The sequence below is a fragment of the Sebastes fasciatus genome, chromosome 8, assembly GCF_043250625.1.
Source record: "Sebastes fasciatus isolate fSebFas1 chromosome 8, fSebFas1.pri, whole genome shotgun sequence".
Classification (NCBI taxonomy): Eukaryota; Metazoa; Chordata; class Actinopteri; order Perciformes; family Sebastidae; genus Sebastes; species Sebastes fasciatus.
This window is the reverse complement of record NC_133802.1, coordinates 14,927,995-14,944,488: the sequence shown is the minus strand read 5'-3', so window position 1 is coordinate 14,944,488 and position 16,494 is coordinate 14,927,995. Positions and strand designations below refer to the sequence as shown.

At 40.0% G+C, this 16,494-nt stretch overlaps 1 protein-coding gene across 2 annotated transcripts in view; it reads right to left on the bottom strand.

Moving 5' to 3' along the window:
* The window catches only part of scube3 (signal peptide, CUB domain, EGF-like 3), an 88,785-nt gene that overhangs the window by 14,887 nt on the left and 57,404 nt on the right, over nucleotides 1-16,494 (bottom strand). Inside the window, exons 7-10 of one of the 2 annotated variants that reach the window (XM_074643706.1) lie at nucleotides 14,329-14,376; nucleotides 7,741-7,857; nucleotides 5,342-5,464; nucleotides 219-335 (exon numbers count right to left, since the gene is read on the bottom strand). In XM_074643706.1, coding sequence (XP_074499807.1) covers nucleotides 219-335; nucleotides 5,342-5,464; nucleotides 7,741-7,857; nucleotides 14,329-14,376 — 405 coding nt within the window. The remainder of the gene's footprint in view (nucleotides 1-218; nucleotides 336-5,341; nucleotides 5,465-7,740; nucleotides 7,858-14,328; nucleotides 14,377-16,494) is intronic. The other variant, XM_074643707.1, reaches the window with a different exon arrangement.

The following is a 16,494-nucleotide window of genomic DNA, read 5'->3' as shown; positions in this document are numbered from 1 at the left end:
TGGTATTGTCCTGTATTATACACAGCATATCGTAGGGAGCTTTATGCAAACTGTCAGTAGAAATTTGAATTAACGATAATAATCTATGTCAAGTAGTAGTTCTGTTTTTCCTGCCAAACATCAGAGCAGCAAATGGAGGGTTGGCAAAGAGGTGTGGGATGCAGAGGAAGAGTGACGGACAGGAGATTGACATCAAGAGACAAGGCGTGCTGGCTCACCTCCACAGTGTGCCAGGCCATAGAGGACGTAGCCTTTGTGACAGAGGCACTGGAAACTGCCGGCAGAGTTGATGCAGAAGTGGTCACAGGTGCGATCAAAAGAGCACTCGTCGATGTCTGTATAGATAGAAAAACATGCTGTTAGAAACCTCTCAGCCAAACAGTTCAACAAGTCACAAAAAAAGATCTTCAAACATGATTCTTCTATCCTCCTATCATTACAATTTTTTCTGTTTTCATCTTTTGTCATGAATTGCAATGGGTCAAATCACGTCGAAAGAAAAAAAAAAGTGTCTTTTGAAAGCAAGCTGTCTTCTGTTTGGTACTTGGTATAGTGGTTGACCTCCTGCCGTCATTCAGTTTTTCATTTCGATGCACTGAATTGGCGACCACCACAGCAGGAGTCAAAAGAACGTCTGCTCTTCGCTTCATAATAGGAGTTGAAGTGCTGTTTTTCTCTCCACATAGAACCAGCCAATCCCTTTCCCTCTTCACCTCTTAACCATACCATAAATAATCCAGCATTGTTAGAAACTCCATCATTTGACTTCTCTTTCTTTAGCTCAGAGGACATATGGATATCTTGTGTTTAATAGGGCTGCAAATAATGATTATTTCCATTGTCGATTAATCTGTTGATTATTTTCTTGATTAATCGATGAGTTGTTTGAAAATGGTGAAAAATGTCAATCAGTGTTTCCCAAAGCCTAAGACGACGTCCTCACATGTCTTGTTTTGTCCACAACTCAAAGATATTCAGTTTACTGTCACAGAGGAGTAAAGAAACCAGAAAATATTCACATTTAAGAAGCTGGAATCAGAGAATTTTGTCTTTTTTTTCTTAAAAAATGACTCAAACTAATTAACCAATTATCAAAATAGTTGACAATCAATTTAATAGTTGAGAACTAAATCGATTAATCGTTGCAGCTCTAGCTTTAAAAAAAATATTAGAAAAAACAATGATCATTGTGGTGTTTATATAAATATGTCAGATAGAAAGAAGTCTGCTTTTACTGCCTTCTGACCCTCTCAGCCTCATCCCACCTGCAAATCCACATTGCAACAGCTCCTTCCTGCCTGTCAGTAGCCTCTCTAGTCTTATCTTTTTGAGCTTTTCTGCTCTTTTACACGTGCATCCTGATAAGTCGCTTAAATGTCACGGGCTCAAAAACCATAAGGATTGATACATGAAGCTACAGGAGATGGATGACATTTGGTTTTATTACGATCAAGGTTTCCTTTAATGTCAGCAAAAATCTGAGTCAAGCCCAGGCAGCACATGCTGGGAAAAAATGGGGACGTGCTACAATTTCGCTGGATGTCTAATTGGCTAATTTAAGAAAGGTTTCAAGGATTTTCCCAGGAATATCACGCTTTCATCCACATTATCTGAACCTCCTCTGGGTTATGAGGCAGCGCCAGCCGCCATCAAACAGATGACGCAGGTATTTCACTGCAATTACAGGAGTTCGGTTAAATAATGGGTTACCTTGAAGAAGCCAAAAAGACAGACAGATAAATGTCTGCACAAATCTTGCAAAGCATTGCACAAAATATTCACTTTGGGCATATTCCTTCATGTACAATACAGCTCAACTCCACCTCAGATTCCCACAAGTTGATGTTCAAAAGTTTGAAAAATCCCCAAATGTATAATTGATGACTCAACTCCACCTCATCTAGATAAAATAAATCTAGCTTTATAAAAAAAAAAACACAACTTAGGTTGAATATCTAACAAATAAAATTATCTTTCAGAACCTGAAGCACTGGTTCTATACGGTGAAGAAAAAATGGGATGCTAGAAAATGTTTACAAGAACAACAGTCCTCGCTGTTTGTCCCCTTTGTTGGCCCCAGGAGATTCATAACAGCACAGCAGTGGTAGATGAGAGCAGCATGGGTTTGCACACGCCGTATGATGCATTGCAAAAGTGATTGTGTTCAGCATAATGAGCATAAACTTGCTCAGCACACTTTTAACTGAAGAGAGTCTAAAACCCTCTGGGAAATAGGCGTGGTGACTCAGCTTACCCTCAAAAAATGTTGCAATAAGTGACGCCAGAAGTCGATCTGCAACTTATCATTATATCGTTTTTGTGTTGTGCTGCACTACAGAGTAGATGTGTGAGGACATCTGGGACTCCTACAGTACAACCCTTATTTACCAGGCAGCTAAGGTGAAGTATGCAGTGGGTGGGCAAGACTGCATCACGGGCCGATGTGCGTGCAGGGGAATATAGAAAGTAAATGTGAACAGTCATATCACTTGCACTGGAAATAACAATTCAGAGTTTCCATCAATTATTTCTTCTCTTTGCTCTGTTAATCTGCCCACTCATTGCACCGGACTGATCTGCGTGTCAGGACTCACAGATGCATTACTTTAACCTCCTTACAAAATTATAAGGAGGCAAATGAGGCTGACTGAAACTAAGAAAAGGTCGCTGTTGTTTATACAGAACAGATAAGAGCTCTATCATACAGTACATGTTCCCTCTGGAGAAAACATGGCATCTGATGAACATCTCCCCAAGTGCCCTCATGTGGATTAGGAGTGAGAAGGAGGTTGTTGAAGGTGGAGGAATGCTGACAGGGGCTCAGCAGACATGCCCCATCCTGATTTATGGGCCATGGTCCACTGACAGCAGGGAAACACCATGACTGTTTAAACCAAGATAAACCCAGAGTTCAGTTTACACATCTCAACACCTCGGGGAGACAGCAAATGTCTATTTAAGTGTCACTGATGTCATTGAGTGCCACGGCCAACCACCAAGCCCCTCTTAACAAAACTGTACCATTTCCTGCAAGTCACCCTTAATGCTCTTAATCTGACACTTCTGGATTTATGCTCATAAGAGAGATGCATGATGGGATGATTATGTATGTATAAACGGGCCCTCCACAGATTTTACACATTAAGATCAGCCAATGAAAACAGATGTATAATGTCTTTTGTGGCTCTCGAGGAGTTTTGTCAACATGGAGAAGAGAGTTATCTCATGTTGGGTTTTGAGACTTTAATTTTTTTAATTAAACTGGATGGATTTTGAAAGATGCAGGCATTTACCAGGCAGGGAGGCGCTCCTAAAATACACTTAAATTAAAGGTTAGTACAGTTAGGCGCTCCTAAATCACACTTAAATTAAAGGTTAGTACAGTTAGGCGCTCCTAAATCACACTTAAATTAAAGGTTAGTACAGTTAGGCGCTCCTAAATCACACTTAAATTAAAGGTTAGTACAGTTAGGCGCTCCTAAATCACACTTAAATTAAAGGTTAGTACAGTTAGGCTCTATTAATTTGTACAGTTTTACACATCTCAGCATGTCTTTTGCGGATTTTCAATTCATACATTTCAGGGATGTACAATACAACTGGAATTTGTTGTAAAAAAAGCATTAAAGCTGAAGTCAGTAACTCTGAGCAAATATGATGAAAAGTATTTTTAATAAAACGGTCAGTGATCCTGACAAAATTGTATGAGACAGATAATCTGTGAAAAATAACCATGTTCCCCTGTGTCCTCCTGTACTCCTAATGGAATTTAAAAGATTTCACAGCACCAAAGGAAAACATCCAATCAGAGCTGAGTAGTCTCTGGGCAGCTGTCAATCAGTGCTCACGAAACTCACTTGGGTGCAGTGGAAACGTTTAGATTATCTGTCTAATGCACTACTGTCAAGATATAGTGACAGTTATATAAAAAATAACCTCTTTTATCATATTTGCTCAAAGTAACCGACTGCAGCTTTAAAAGTCAAAGGGGTTTTAATGAATTTGGTTTTTGAATTTTTATGTTTTCTTTTTCCAACTCAGACACACATCAATGACCTTTAATACCTTGGTTATCCAGCCTTGTTTGTAAATTCATAGTTTAATAAATAGATACTATAGAGTTGCGTTATGGGAAATCTAGGATCCATTATCTCATCCACATCTCAGCCCCTGCATGTGAGTCCCCCAACTTTATGAGAGTGTAATACTAAATCCATGGAGGGCCCCTTTAATCACAGATTTGCATACTAACACCGGAGGTAAACCTCCAACAATCAAAGAAGCAATCATTCAGATAAAGTTGAACTTTTATTGAGAGGCAGTCTGCTTTCACTTTGCCCAGCTGTTGTTCCACGGGTGAGAAAAATGAAAGGAATGAGTGGAGAGGATAAGGAGCAGACAGGTGACTCAGTAGTGTGGAGTGTGTGTGAGCCTGGAAACACCTCAATCAACAAGAGGTGAGCTTTATCACAACCCTTCTCTCCAGACAAAACACACACCACCAAACAAGGACAACGCTGTTCCAAAGTTACCCCTGTGCACCCAAACAGCACATGAAGGAGTTGGTTAAGGCCTGGTGCCACAGAAAACAAACTGTGATTTACATTCCTACATGCACAGACCACATTTTCTCAGTTATCTGTGTTATTATGGCAAAATAAACTTTGCATTGTTCTGCTCTAACTACTGAGAGAAAGGCATCCCACCAAAATTAGATTTGAAGTGACAAGAAAGTGGCTGCAGAGCACAGTGACACAGTGTATATTTTCATTGAACACATAAGATGTTTGTGTACTGCGTATAGAGTGGTGTGATCCAGTGCAGCAATTCTAAACTCATTGCATGACATTGATGTGTACCAGGCTGGATATTGATCGACCACATCAATAAAGAAAAGAGAACTAAAAAATAGCATGTCATCTGTTTTTCCACTCGGAGAGAGGCTGAGCTCGGCTCCACAGTTCTAGCCTGCCTGTCTTCTTTCACCAGATGTTTCTGTAGTGGCTTGATTCATCCGACAACCAGAGGTTTTAGAGTTGGAGCTCTAATTCCCCACACCTGTGTTCGGCCATGGTAAACTCTTTATTTGTTCTGCAGCTAGTCCTCCCAGCTCCTGCTGAGCGATGGCTACCACCAAATATAACAGACAAAACAAGCCAGAGAGGCCTGGTTTGCGTTCTCTGCATGCTGGAGGGAGCATACTTTTGTGCTAATATAACATTTTTGGTTTACCATTCCTGCTAATCAATGCAATAATCACTATCTATAAGAAAGAAAGCGTTGAGGACATGCTTTCCGGTAACTGAAAGAAAACTAAAAGGCGGTCAAAAGGGCTACCTACCTTGACAAGTTCTCTCATTGGTCAGCAGCTTGTAGCCTTTCTTGCAGCTGCACTCAAAGCTGCCCACTGTGTTTCGACACACGTGATCACACCCCCCGTTGTTAAGACGGCACTCATCAATGTCTGTGGACAGAAAATCATCAAGAAATCAACCATCACAAAAGAAAAGGAGAGAAAATCTAACTTAAACCTGCAAAAATGTGATTGTTTTTTACCACTTGGGGGCAGTGTAAACAAGCTGTGAACACAACACTGACATATTTTTCTTTTTGGCAAAAAGCTAACTTATTTACACATCCGGCAGTTACGGAGCAACATTATCATTCATTTGGAGTCTTGTTTCTGACTACCTGATGAATGTGAGTCCAATATTCACTCTCTTTTAGCTCTGTTTTTGGTCTCCACCAACTCCTGAGGGCAATATCTGCCTCTTTGGCTATTCCGAATCATACTGAAATTGATACTTTTGGTTTGTTTTCTATTTAGTCTGGCTCGGTTTCACAGTGTACAAATTAAAGCAAACCATGAATTTGCTGAGGGGCGTGGTCTGGAGAGCTGCCACTTCTATGCAGGGAATCGCAGACTTTTAAATATTGATGTCAAAGTTTTTTCATTTCGACTCGGCACTGATCTAATACATGTGCACATGAATCTCTCCTCCAGTTTATCTCAAATTACTTTATAAACGTCACTATTTTTGTGGACTGTATTTAGCATATTCTCTATGTTCTATTCGGCCCAGATGTCAAGCAAACATCAGACTTCTGCAGAAGTCCATGTCCGTCCTCTCCCTCTCATGTTAACCTGTTGTTTACCTGTGCCCATCTCAACAAATGCTCGCGCAGGCAGCCCGTAATCCCCTGCATTTTGGTTCACTTCCTGCAATTGAGTGGAATTATGTTCTTGCTGTTTTGGTCCACACCAGAGTTAGATTATTGCGTTCACAACTGCCCAAACGAACCGCACCAGAGTTAGAACAAAATGGACAAAATGTTGGCTTGTGAAAGCGCCCTTAAACTAATAAATGTTTCACCATGTACAGCAGCTAGTTGCTAACTTTGTCCGTTGTTTGGTCCTGGATAGTTGAGGCAAACTGCAGAGTAAGTTCATACTCCTCTAGGGGTTTCACATACAAGTAGCCATGTGATCCACTGCTAATATAAATATACTAATTATAGCAACTTTAACGGAAGTTTATATAAAGCTATTAAGTCTGAACAGGAAGGTGGAGATATAAGAACAAAAGCAACTTGGCTAATGATGCAGAACTATTCAAAAGGATGATTATGTGGCTGGTTGTGCTGCCATGACAGTCTTGCAGAAACTGGAAATTAGCTTCAGGGATTTCCTTACTGGCCCTGAGAAGGACTAAACTCTGTTTGCGTGTGGCTTTAATGGGATGCAGCTCTCACACAGTAAAGCCTCGTGGCGGTGAGGTCTTTAAATCATCATTGTCCATCTCCCTCCGGTTACTCTGCTCTTTATTTCTGTAGCCAATACCCAATCAATATATCATGTGTTCATCCCCGCTTTTGATGGTGCTCTGCCTTGGCAAGTTTGGCAGCTGCTCGGATTAATTCTGAATCATCCTCACAAATGAGGCGTCTGTCTCTTGAGGGAGTCTTCATCATCTGGTTGAAATAAATGCATCAGAAATGGTATAAAATAATCCCTTCCTTGCTCCATCTTTTGTCTCCGTTCTTCAGAAGTGCCTGGCCTGCAGCGAGCCCGTCTTCTTGTGCCAGAGCTGCCTGGGTTTGTTTTCCTCTTGTTTCGTCTCAAAGCAAACTAATATAAGCCAATGTACTTTTATCAGAGCTGTTAGTGTAACATTACGAGCCGTAGAACGCTGAACACAGATTCTCCTCATTCTCTCTAAAGTAGTCTAACTCTCTGACAGTAAGTGGTGTTTGTTTTTTTCCTAAGTCTCTTAATATAATTCTCAATTTTACCCTAAAGTTTGGAGTTGATTTTATTAGATATAACATAATAAAAAAAGTTGCTACACTATGCAGGTTGCTTGAGTTGAGGATCATCCCCCCAGAAAGGAGGATGATGGTAATGTAGTGGAAAAACTGTCAAGAAAACAGGTGGCATGACAAAATATTACTCAAAATATGCAGCTGAAAAGCAGAAAGTAGTGTAAGATTGGTGGTACCAGTAAGGATACAGACATTGACAGAGCACTTGTGGGTGCAAAACAATGATAGCGAAGTCTATAAAGAGAAAAATCCAACTAGCGGGTTGGAAAAGGTGCTAACAGGAAGAGCGTAAATAACTTGATCATTCCTGTGGAGCTCCAGGTGGAGAAAGGAGCTCCGATGTGCCTGGCAACGTGACAAGCAGGAGATTAATTTGGTGACAGCTGGACAGGTGTGGTTTGAATGGCGATGCTTTACCTTTGCAGGTCTTGCGGTCCGGCTGCAGAGTGAAGCCAACGGGACAGCTGCAGCGGACTCCAGTCACTGAATCATGACATGTGCTATCACAGCCGCCATTGTTCACTGCACAGGTCTCTGCAGGGAAACAAGCAATCACAGTCAGACGAACCTCCATAGAAAAATACACCGTAGATACTATCATGACCTACTTATTTCTCCCCCATCAAAACAGCATATACTGTATGCATACTGGTATTATAGCAAAGAATTAGAAGGCACACCATTTCAGCATTAATTTTTTTGTGTCGAACAGGAGGTAAACAATATGAAGCAGAGCAGGCGGTCAGGTCCTCAGTAGAACATATATAGGAATGAAGAAGAAAAGAACAAGAGTCATAAATGCAGCAGCTGGATGAGATTAACAGTGAGGGAATTGAGAAGATGCTTGTGAAGAATGAAAGGAGAAATATCAGATCCAACAGCCAAATATAGGGTTCCACACGTTTTCTCTATGCGTGTTAAAGTGTGTGCATGCTTCTCTTTGGTCAAGGTGAATTACGACCTCCAAAAGTCCTTTGTACTGCATGACATCTGTCTTCCATCCGTCACGAGGGCAGAGGTCTGACTTCAAGACAGATACGACAAAACTGCCACTTTTTCCTGGTTTTCTGACAAAACCTTCCAGGCATTTTGGGGATAAAAAAGCAATTTCAGCCACCTTGCCCCTGTGTTGGCTAGACTGATTTGAAAAAAGGGAGGTAGTCAGTCAAGACAGGATAGCGGAGGACTCTTCTCTAGACGGTGACAAATTTCACTGAGACTTTCATTTTAAGCCACAGCACAGCAGAAATTTGTTCTCACATAAGGGAGACCGGTGTGTGCCTTAATAGTTTTTGGCAGCTTTATAGAAAGCCTCACACACTTCAGAACAAAAAAAACAAATAAAAAAAAACTTTTGCGACCTGGAACAATCACTTTAACTTGCTGTAAGGCAACTGGTCATCCACACAGTGCATCACTTCTCTCTAATGGGCTGTAGGATGGTGGCTGGCAGCTCTTCTAAAAAAGAGCCAGCACAGCTAGGCCAGTCCAAGACTTCACACTGGCAGGGAGATGGCAGCTCACACGTGGCACTAAAGAGGGAATGCAGCTGCACTAGTTTTTTTTTTTTTTTAGAGAATGAGGATCCCTTTGGGGAAACACCTAATCCTCTTCATTTAAATCTAAAACTGCACTGCCTGCAGCAGCCATAATGAAACTTTGTAAAGCTCTTTCTCTCAAATAAAAAACTAAACTGTAGCCTGGAATTATCCATCAAAGCAAAACAGGTGCTTACAGTGATGTAATTTTATGTTTTATAGTTGTTTCATAGGCAACAGTTCAAAACAATTCATTGGATGTTGTTGCTGAAGGCGAACATGATGCATCAACATACTGTACTAGGACACATTTGGAGGAAATATGAATCCACAGGGAGATAAAAAAAAAAATAATAAGGTTCACACCTCATGAAAAAGGACTTCAACTTGGAAATGACTAAGTCAACATTGCAAACACTATAAAAGGTGGGTTGTCTTAGGTTACATGACAATTAGCACTTTTTGTGACCCCTCTATATCAAACTGCAGTGGTTTCCAACCTGTTCTGAGGTTGTCAAAATTAGATTTGCACATGTATAACTAAAATAATAATAACACACTTACTGGATAATTTATACAAAAGTCTTCTATTTAAAAAGATATATATTTTTGCTACTTAGTAGGCCGCATTCTATTTAAACCCGGTATTTGTGCAAAGTTGCAGATAAAAATTAGGCTACACTAATTCTATTAGACGGCCTATTAAACTACTTGTAGAATTAGATTCACTATAAATTATATTTATATAACCACAAGAACAAAAAATGTTTTGGGCTCTAACACTATTATAATAAATAAAGTTGTTACAAAAAAAGATCATATTATGTATCTGTATTCCCTTGGCGAAATTTAAGCTTTGAAATGTTTTTTTAAGGGTGATGACGTCAAAAAATGTGAGTTGGGGGGGGGCTCAGCTTTTCTTAGACACAAGTAGGGGGGGCTTCATGGAAAATAGGTTAGGAACCACTGCCCTACAGTACCATATATGTTCTCTTCCTCTGGCCGCTGCTTCCCTTTGTCGATGCAGTTTGAATGTGTTTGGTAGGTGTTGTCATGATTTGTATGAGACAGTTTCCTGGACAACTTAAAGTATTCTGTGACTGATGCTCAGGCATTTTACAAAGACTATTTGCTATTAAAAGTCAAGCTATCAAATGTTTTCAACCCAAATGTGACGCACTTTATGGCAGTGTTTGTCAATGTTTTCATTTATAATCAATAAAACGCATCTTTTCTAGATTCAATACATTCAGGGGTTCTACAGCCTTACCCGGTCTGGTATGACCAGTATAGCTTTTGGTGGCTAATGTCAGCAAACTTTACATAGATGTTGTTGTGTAACTGACATTATTGAGTCAGTCTGAGGACTTTATCTTTACTTATAGGGCTGTGTATTGGCAAGATTCTGGCGATACGATACATATCATGATACAGGGGTTACGATTCAATATATTGTGATATATTGCGAATCTGTAAGCAAGCAATATATTGCGATTTTATTTGAGTAAAACTGTCATTGTATAAAGAACACACCACCATATGCATAAAATCTCATTAAAAAAGGTTACTATTTTATACAATCAGAACAGTGGGATCTGAATTTGCATTTATCACAGTCCCTGTAACATCCAATATCATAGCATTACTTTGAGAGGGCACATACACTGAGAGGGCGCATCTCTTTGCAAATGAATTAAAGTATTGACGGAGTTAATCTTTGCATATAAACTATTAAAAATGTATAGTGTTTTTGAGACTTTATATAGTATCACAAAACATAATATCGCTATACTCAATATTGTCGATATTTTTTACACCCCTATTTACTTGTGCTACTGTTTCACTACATTTCAGCATTTACCATTACCCAATAACTGCCACTTGTGTCCACCAAGCTCACTTTAACATTCTTCAGAGCTGAAATCCTTTTCTGTGAGGTGTTTCCATTATTTTGTCCATTCCCTGTTGTTGGCAGAACACAGTGATTCAGCCTCTGATCCTTCACAGGAGAATGATTGCTCATGATTAAGTATTGGGCAGAGGAGGGGGGGGGGGCTTCCAGTTAGTACCCCAGTCCCAACCCAGGCTTGAGAGTGTAGCACTGTGGGTTCACATAATTGCAAAGTGTGAGCAGAGACAGTTGGCAGACGAGACGATAAGACAGTGTCAGGACATGCCTTCAAAACGCTTAGTCAGGCAGCCATCTCACCAACTGTAATGATCATGTGTTAAGAGAGCAAAGAAATATTTCTGACATTATGGTTTTGTGAAGACACACACTCTGGTATGTGTGTGGGTTTGTGTGTTTTGGATTCACACCAGCCACATCTACAGTGCACCGGGTTGGGACCCGCAAATTACAGTAACAGTGGGCAGACTTTTGTAAATATTCTTCGATATGACGTGCAGGGTGTTTGGTCTAATGCTGAGCTTCCGCAGTATAGGTTTCATACGGAGGGGTTCAGACAGTGTACATAACCTTTTAACAGAAGCCACAAGATTTCTAGCTGCAGCACTTCTAGACGTACAGTATATCAGGACTGTTGACAAGCAACCTCAGTGCAACTTGTCATCGGCCGTTTATGACGACCGCAAACAAAATATGTCAACGGGTGAGTGGACAGAATTCACAAAAAGGCAGAGATCACTGGGAATAGATGGCTTTGGTGAAAAGAGAGAATACTGTGTTTTCTTGACCAAACAGCAAACATGCAGTAAAGTTACTCAGAAGGTACAGTTGTTATCAGACAAAAAAAACAACTAAAGCTCCGAGGTGAATGCTCTCTCAATAACATGAACCACACAATAAGAAAATAAAACCATTGAACAGTTTGTTAATGTTCCCTAGAGGTGCAGCTGTGAAAGTAAACCACAACGCTGTTTGCCATATACAGTAACACAGGAAATCAGGGGGAAAAACTGATAAAGGAGGATGCAAAATATGTCTCCAGCTCCTAATGTTTCTATTTTTGAGAAAAAAAACAACAGAAACTAGGACACAAAATCCTAAAATAGGTCAGACTGTTATATTGTGGCATGAGGGGAAACTCTATGTACATACAGTAGTAACAACTAGTAACTTAAAACACTATTGTTTCGCTCCTTACCTTGAACAGGCTACTCCTCTGAGGACATGCCTCCTCCCTCAGTCTCTTACATGGTATAATTAAATCGTAAATCTCTTTGAAGTTTCAAGGTTTGATACATCGTCGCAGATTTATGAGTTTATTTCTCCTGGCATCTTTGCCATCTCTATTAAAACACAGCGCATTTGTTTGGTTATCAAAATGCAAAAGTTTCTATACTATTTTTTCCGCGCTCTCTTTTTTTTTTGCACCAAAAATGTGCTTCATTTTACAGCAAATGCTGTGAAACAAATGGACACAAAAATAGAAGAAGAAACATGACTGGAATAACATATATATATATCCCCTGCATTTTAGGACACAAGATTACATGTGTATGACAAAGCAAGTTTAGAGATATTCTGTGTTTTTATCTTTGCTATGAAGCAATCATGGACACGTTATTGGCTTCCTCAGCGAAGCTAATAGGCCGTGATGATGGCGTTTAGGAACACCACGGCCGAGGGTTTGAAACAGTGCATGCTCGATTTCGCTCATTTCAGTCGTGTCAAAACACAAATAAAACCAAACTCTTTGGTCTGCCTCTCAAAAGCCATCACAGTTAAATGAATTTGGACTTTTGACATAGGCTACTAAAATGCCGAAGATGTATTCAGATCCTTTACTTAAGTAAATGTACTAGTGGATAAATGTGAAAAAAGTCCTGTCAAAGTACAGAAGTATTATAAGTCACATGTACTTCAAGTATTAAAAGTACTCATACTGCAGAAAAAATTTCCTATGATATATTATTATTAAGGCTGTCAATCGATTAAAATACTTAATCGCGATTAATCGCATGATTGTCCATAGTTAATCCTGAGTAATCGCAGGTTAATCATGCATTTTTTAATCTGTTCAAAATGTACCTTAAAGGGAGATTTGTCAAGTATTTAATACTCTTATCAACATGGGAGTGGACAAATATGCTGCTTTATGCAAATGTATATATATTTATTATTGGAAATCAATTAACAACACAAAACAATAACAAATATTGTCCAGAAACCCTCACGGGTACTGCATTTAGCATAAAAAATATGCTCAAATCATAACACAGCAAACTCAAGCCCAACAGGCAACAACAGCTGTCAGTGTGTCAGTGTGCTGACTTGACTATGACTTACCCAAAACTGCATGTGATTATCATAAAGTGGGCATGTCTGTAAAGGGGAGACTCGTGGGTACCCATAAAACCCATTTTCATTCACATATCTTGATGTCAGAGGTCAAGGGACCCCTTTGAAAATGGCCAAGCCAGTTTTTCCTCGCCAATATTTAGCGCAAGTTTGGAGCGTTATTTAGCCTCCTTACAAGCAAGTATGACATGGTTGGTATCAATGGATTTCTTAGGTCTTCTAGTTTCATATGATGCATGCTTGATCTGTATCTTCACTTTAGCTTTAAAACTGAGCCTGTTGTTAATGCATTAAAGAAATTAGTGGTGTTAAAAACAGATTTGCTTTAACGCGTTAACTTTGACAGCCGTAATTATTATATACAGTATGACATAATTGGATTGTTAATACAGACACATCAACGTGTAAGCAGCATTTTACTGTTGTAGCTGCTCGAGATGGAGATAGTTTTAACTCTTTGCTTTTTTTGTGGATCATTTTACTTCTTTGGGCCACAAACAGTCATTTAAATGAAACCATCTGAGAAGTTTATAGGGAAATCACTCTTTGGTGGAACTGCTAACAACCCATAGACATCTGAAATGTGACAAGGGGCCCCACGGCTTTATTGTAAGGGGTCACAAGCCAAAACTTTTAATCTTTTATAACCTATTATATAAGTTTATCTTAGGGTTTTTTATGTGAGGTCTTAATTTGAAAAGTTACTACAGCTGTCAGATAAAAGTAGGGGAGTAAGAGTACAATATTTGTCTCTGAAATACAGAACTACAAGAACTATAAAGTAGCATAAAATGGAAATACTTCAGAACCTCAAAACTGTGCATAAGTACTGTAGTACTTGAGTAAATGTACTAAGTTACACCACTGTCAAACTGGTTGCAAGTATAAAGATGAGTTTGACAAATCTTTCTATTTGACAATATTAAATACAGTACATCTGTATCTCTTTATATAATGTTCATACTGCTGTTTGCAGCTGTGTTTTGAAAAGGTGTGGTTCGACACGGGCAGTGGTTGTTATTGAGAGGGCATTCACAGAAGGAAGAGGAAGGTAGGGGAGGGGGGGGGTCAGAGGTCAAGGGTCAGAAGGATGATGCCCCTGTGGGGAGGGGAAGGGCCTGATCAGTGCCTGCTAGGTTAGCTTCCTCTACTCCCCACACCCACAGACCCCCAGAGAGAGGAGTCAGAGGAACACATATTTACCATTGGGGAACAGCTGTGGGGCTGCCTGGGACTGGACACTCCTCTCCCCTGCATGCACGCGCACACCCACACACACGCACACATTGTAAAAACACCACTTTAGTTCTCTGTACACTTGAACCACGCAGCATTCGTGTGTTATGTAAATCATGAGCATGTGACAAGAACTAATCTGATGTGGTTTACAGTATATCCACCTTTTTCCTATTGCGAATTATTGGTGTGACTTCCAATTATTCCCGTCACAAGTGGCGTCTGTGAGAGTTAGCGGTATGCTACGAGTGTCTTTTCTTTTCTCAGAGATGTTAGGGGAAATAAATTATGTGGGAACGCAGCGTGTCACACCTTAAATGGGATAATGTGATTATACCTCTGCCTTGAACTTCCGAGGGATGTGGGGACAACCTGAAGAAGTGGCCTTGATAATGTAAAGCAGCATATTTAGCTATTTTATTTATTCTGTTGCTACAGACGGTGAATTGATGAACAATCTGAAAAGCTCGGAAGCTTATCGGTACTTCCATAGTAATAAAGTCAGGCGCGTTTTATTAAATGAGGTGGAACACAACCTTGTGCATTTAAAGCAGATATATTAAACACAGAAGTAGCTGACAAGTCAGCCGTTTTGGATTCGTCTTCTTTTGGTAGATAATGGAAACTGGTTACCTCGTAAGGCAGCTGGATTCTCACGATTACATGTGAATCCCGTGTGATATGACACAGAGAGGTAACTGTTCGTTCTAAACAACAATGGTGGCTCCTGAAGAGGTAAGCGTAGATGCTGCAATAGCATCAGTTATATCAGAATTGGAGAATGTTTCTTCATTGAAAGAAGAGCAAAGAACTGAGCAGAAGGCTTTTCTTGATGGAAAAGATGTTTTCGCTCTTCTCCCTACTGGCATCGGCAAGGGTTTGATTGACAGATGGTTCATCCAATCACCTGCCAAGTAATTTTTGAAAGTGCCTGTCCTTTTCCGAACCCTTTCCAATGACGGCTTCCAAGATGATTCTGCGTAAAACCATCTAACGGGACAGGTTAGGAAACTGCACCATTGCTGACAGAAACAATCCAATTTAATTTTCACTTTATACTCATTTAAGCCACAAATTTAGATCAGCTTGACTGTTGGTGCAGCTGCAACGTATCTCTGACTCCATAAGATTTTAGCTAATGCTAAACTAACTTTGTTACATCTATCCATGGCCACTTGTTCAGGTTGTCCTTCCATCCCTTGGTAGTAGAAGGTAGGCATTATCCCATTTGACAGTTTGTGTTCCCACATTATTTATTTCTCAAAAAGCTCCAACAAAAAAAGAGGACACACCAATAATTCATGCAAGATATCATAAGGCTAGGAAAAGGGTGGATAGCACGGATGAAAGGGGATCATCTCTTCTGAATTAAAAAAAAATCATTAATGTCCATTTACGCCCACAGGAGGCGATAATGACATGAGAGAATGACATTATGTTGTAGCAAAAGAAAAGACAGCCTCTTACTGCTAACAACCGGGTAAACAGCAGTGATTATTTTCCGAACAACAAACTGATGATGACCTCGTCTACAATGAAAAGGGTGACATCTCAAGGAAAAAGTGTTACCTCGCAACATGCAATCATGCAAAATAATTTTTCCAAACAGTGCAGACAAAGTGCAGTTGTGTTGTTTGTGTGTGAGATGAGGCTTTTGCTAGTTAGTATGAGCGCTGCGAGCCTCGACAGACAGAGCGAGTGGTGGTTAGTGCTGCAAGCTGAAAGACGGGGACAGACAGATTCATGTCTACGCTTTATGGTGTCTTTTATGGTCAGATCATGTCAGAATTAATGTTGTTAGGCTGTTATGTCAAGGCTCTAAGCACCGTCAGTGGCCCAGCCGTACAATTTATGTGCGGTCACTAAAAAACTATTTAAAAAAACAGTACTCACTTATGCCAACTTTACTTTTGATTCAATGACTTTTAATTAAAAAACAATCGACAAGCCAAATTTGCCAAGTGAATCCCATTTCTGCAATCCACCGAGTGTATATTTAGCTTTACACTAGACTAAACGGCACACATTTAGTATGCGGACCACGTACACTCATCCATGACACAGCTGGGGTGACGGATTGGGCCTTTAAGCACATCAACAAAATGGAAAAAGGTAAAAGACCTTTTGAGGGTC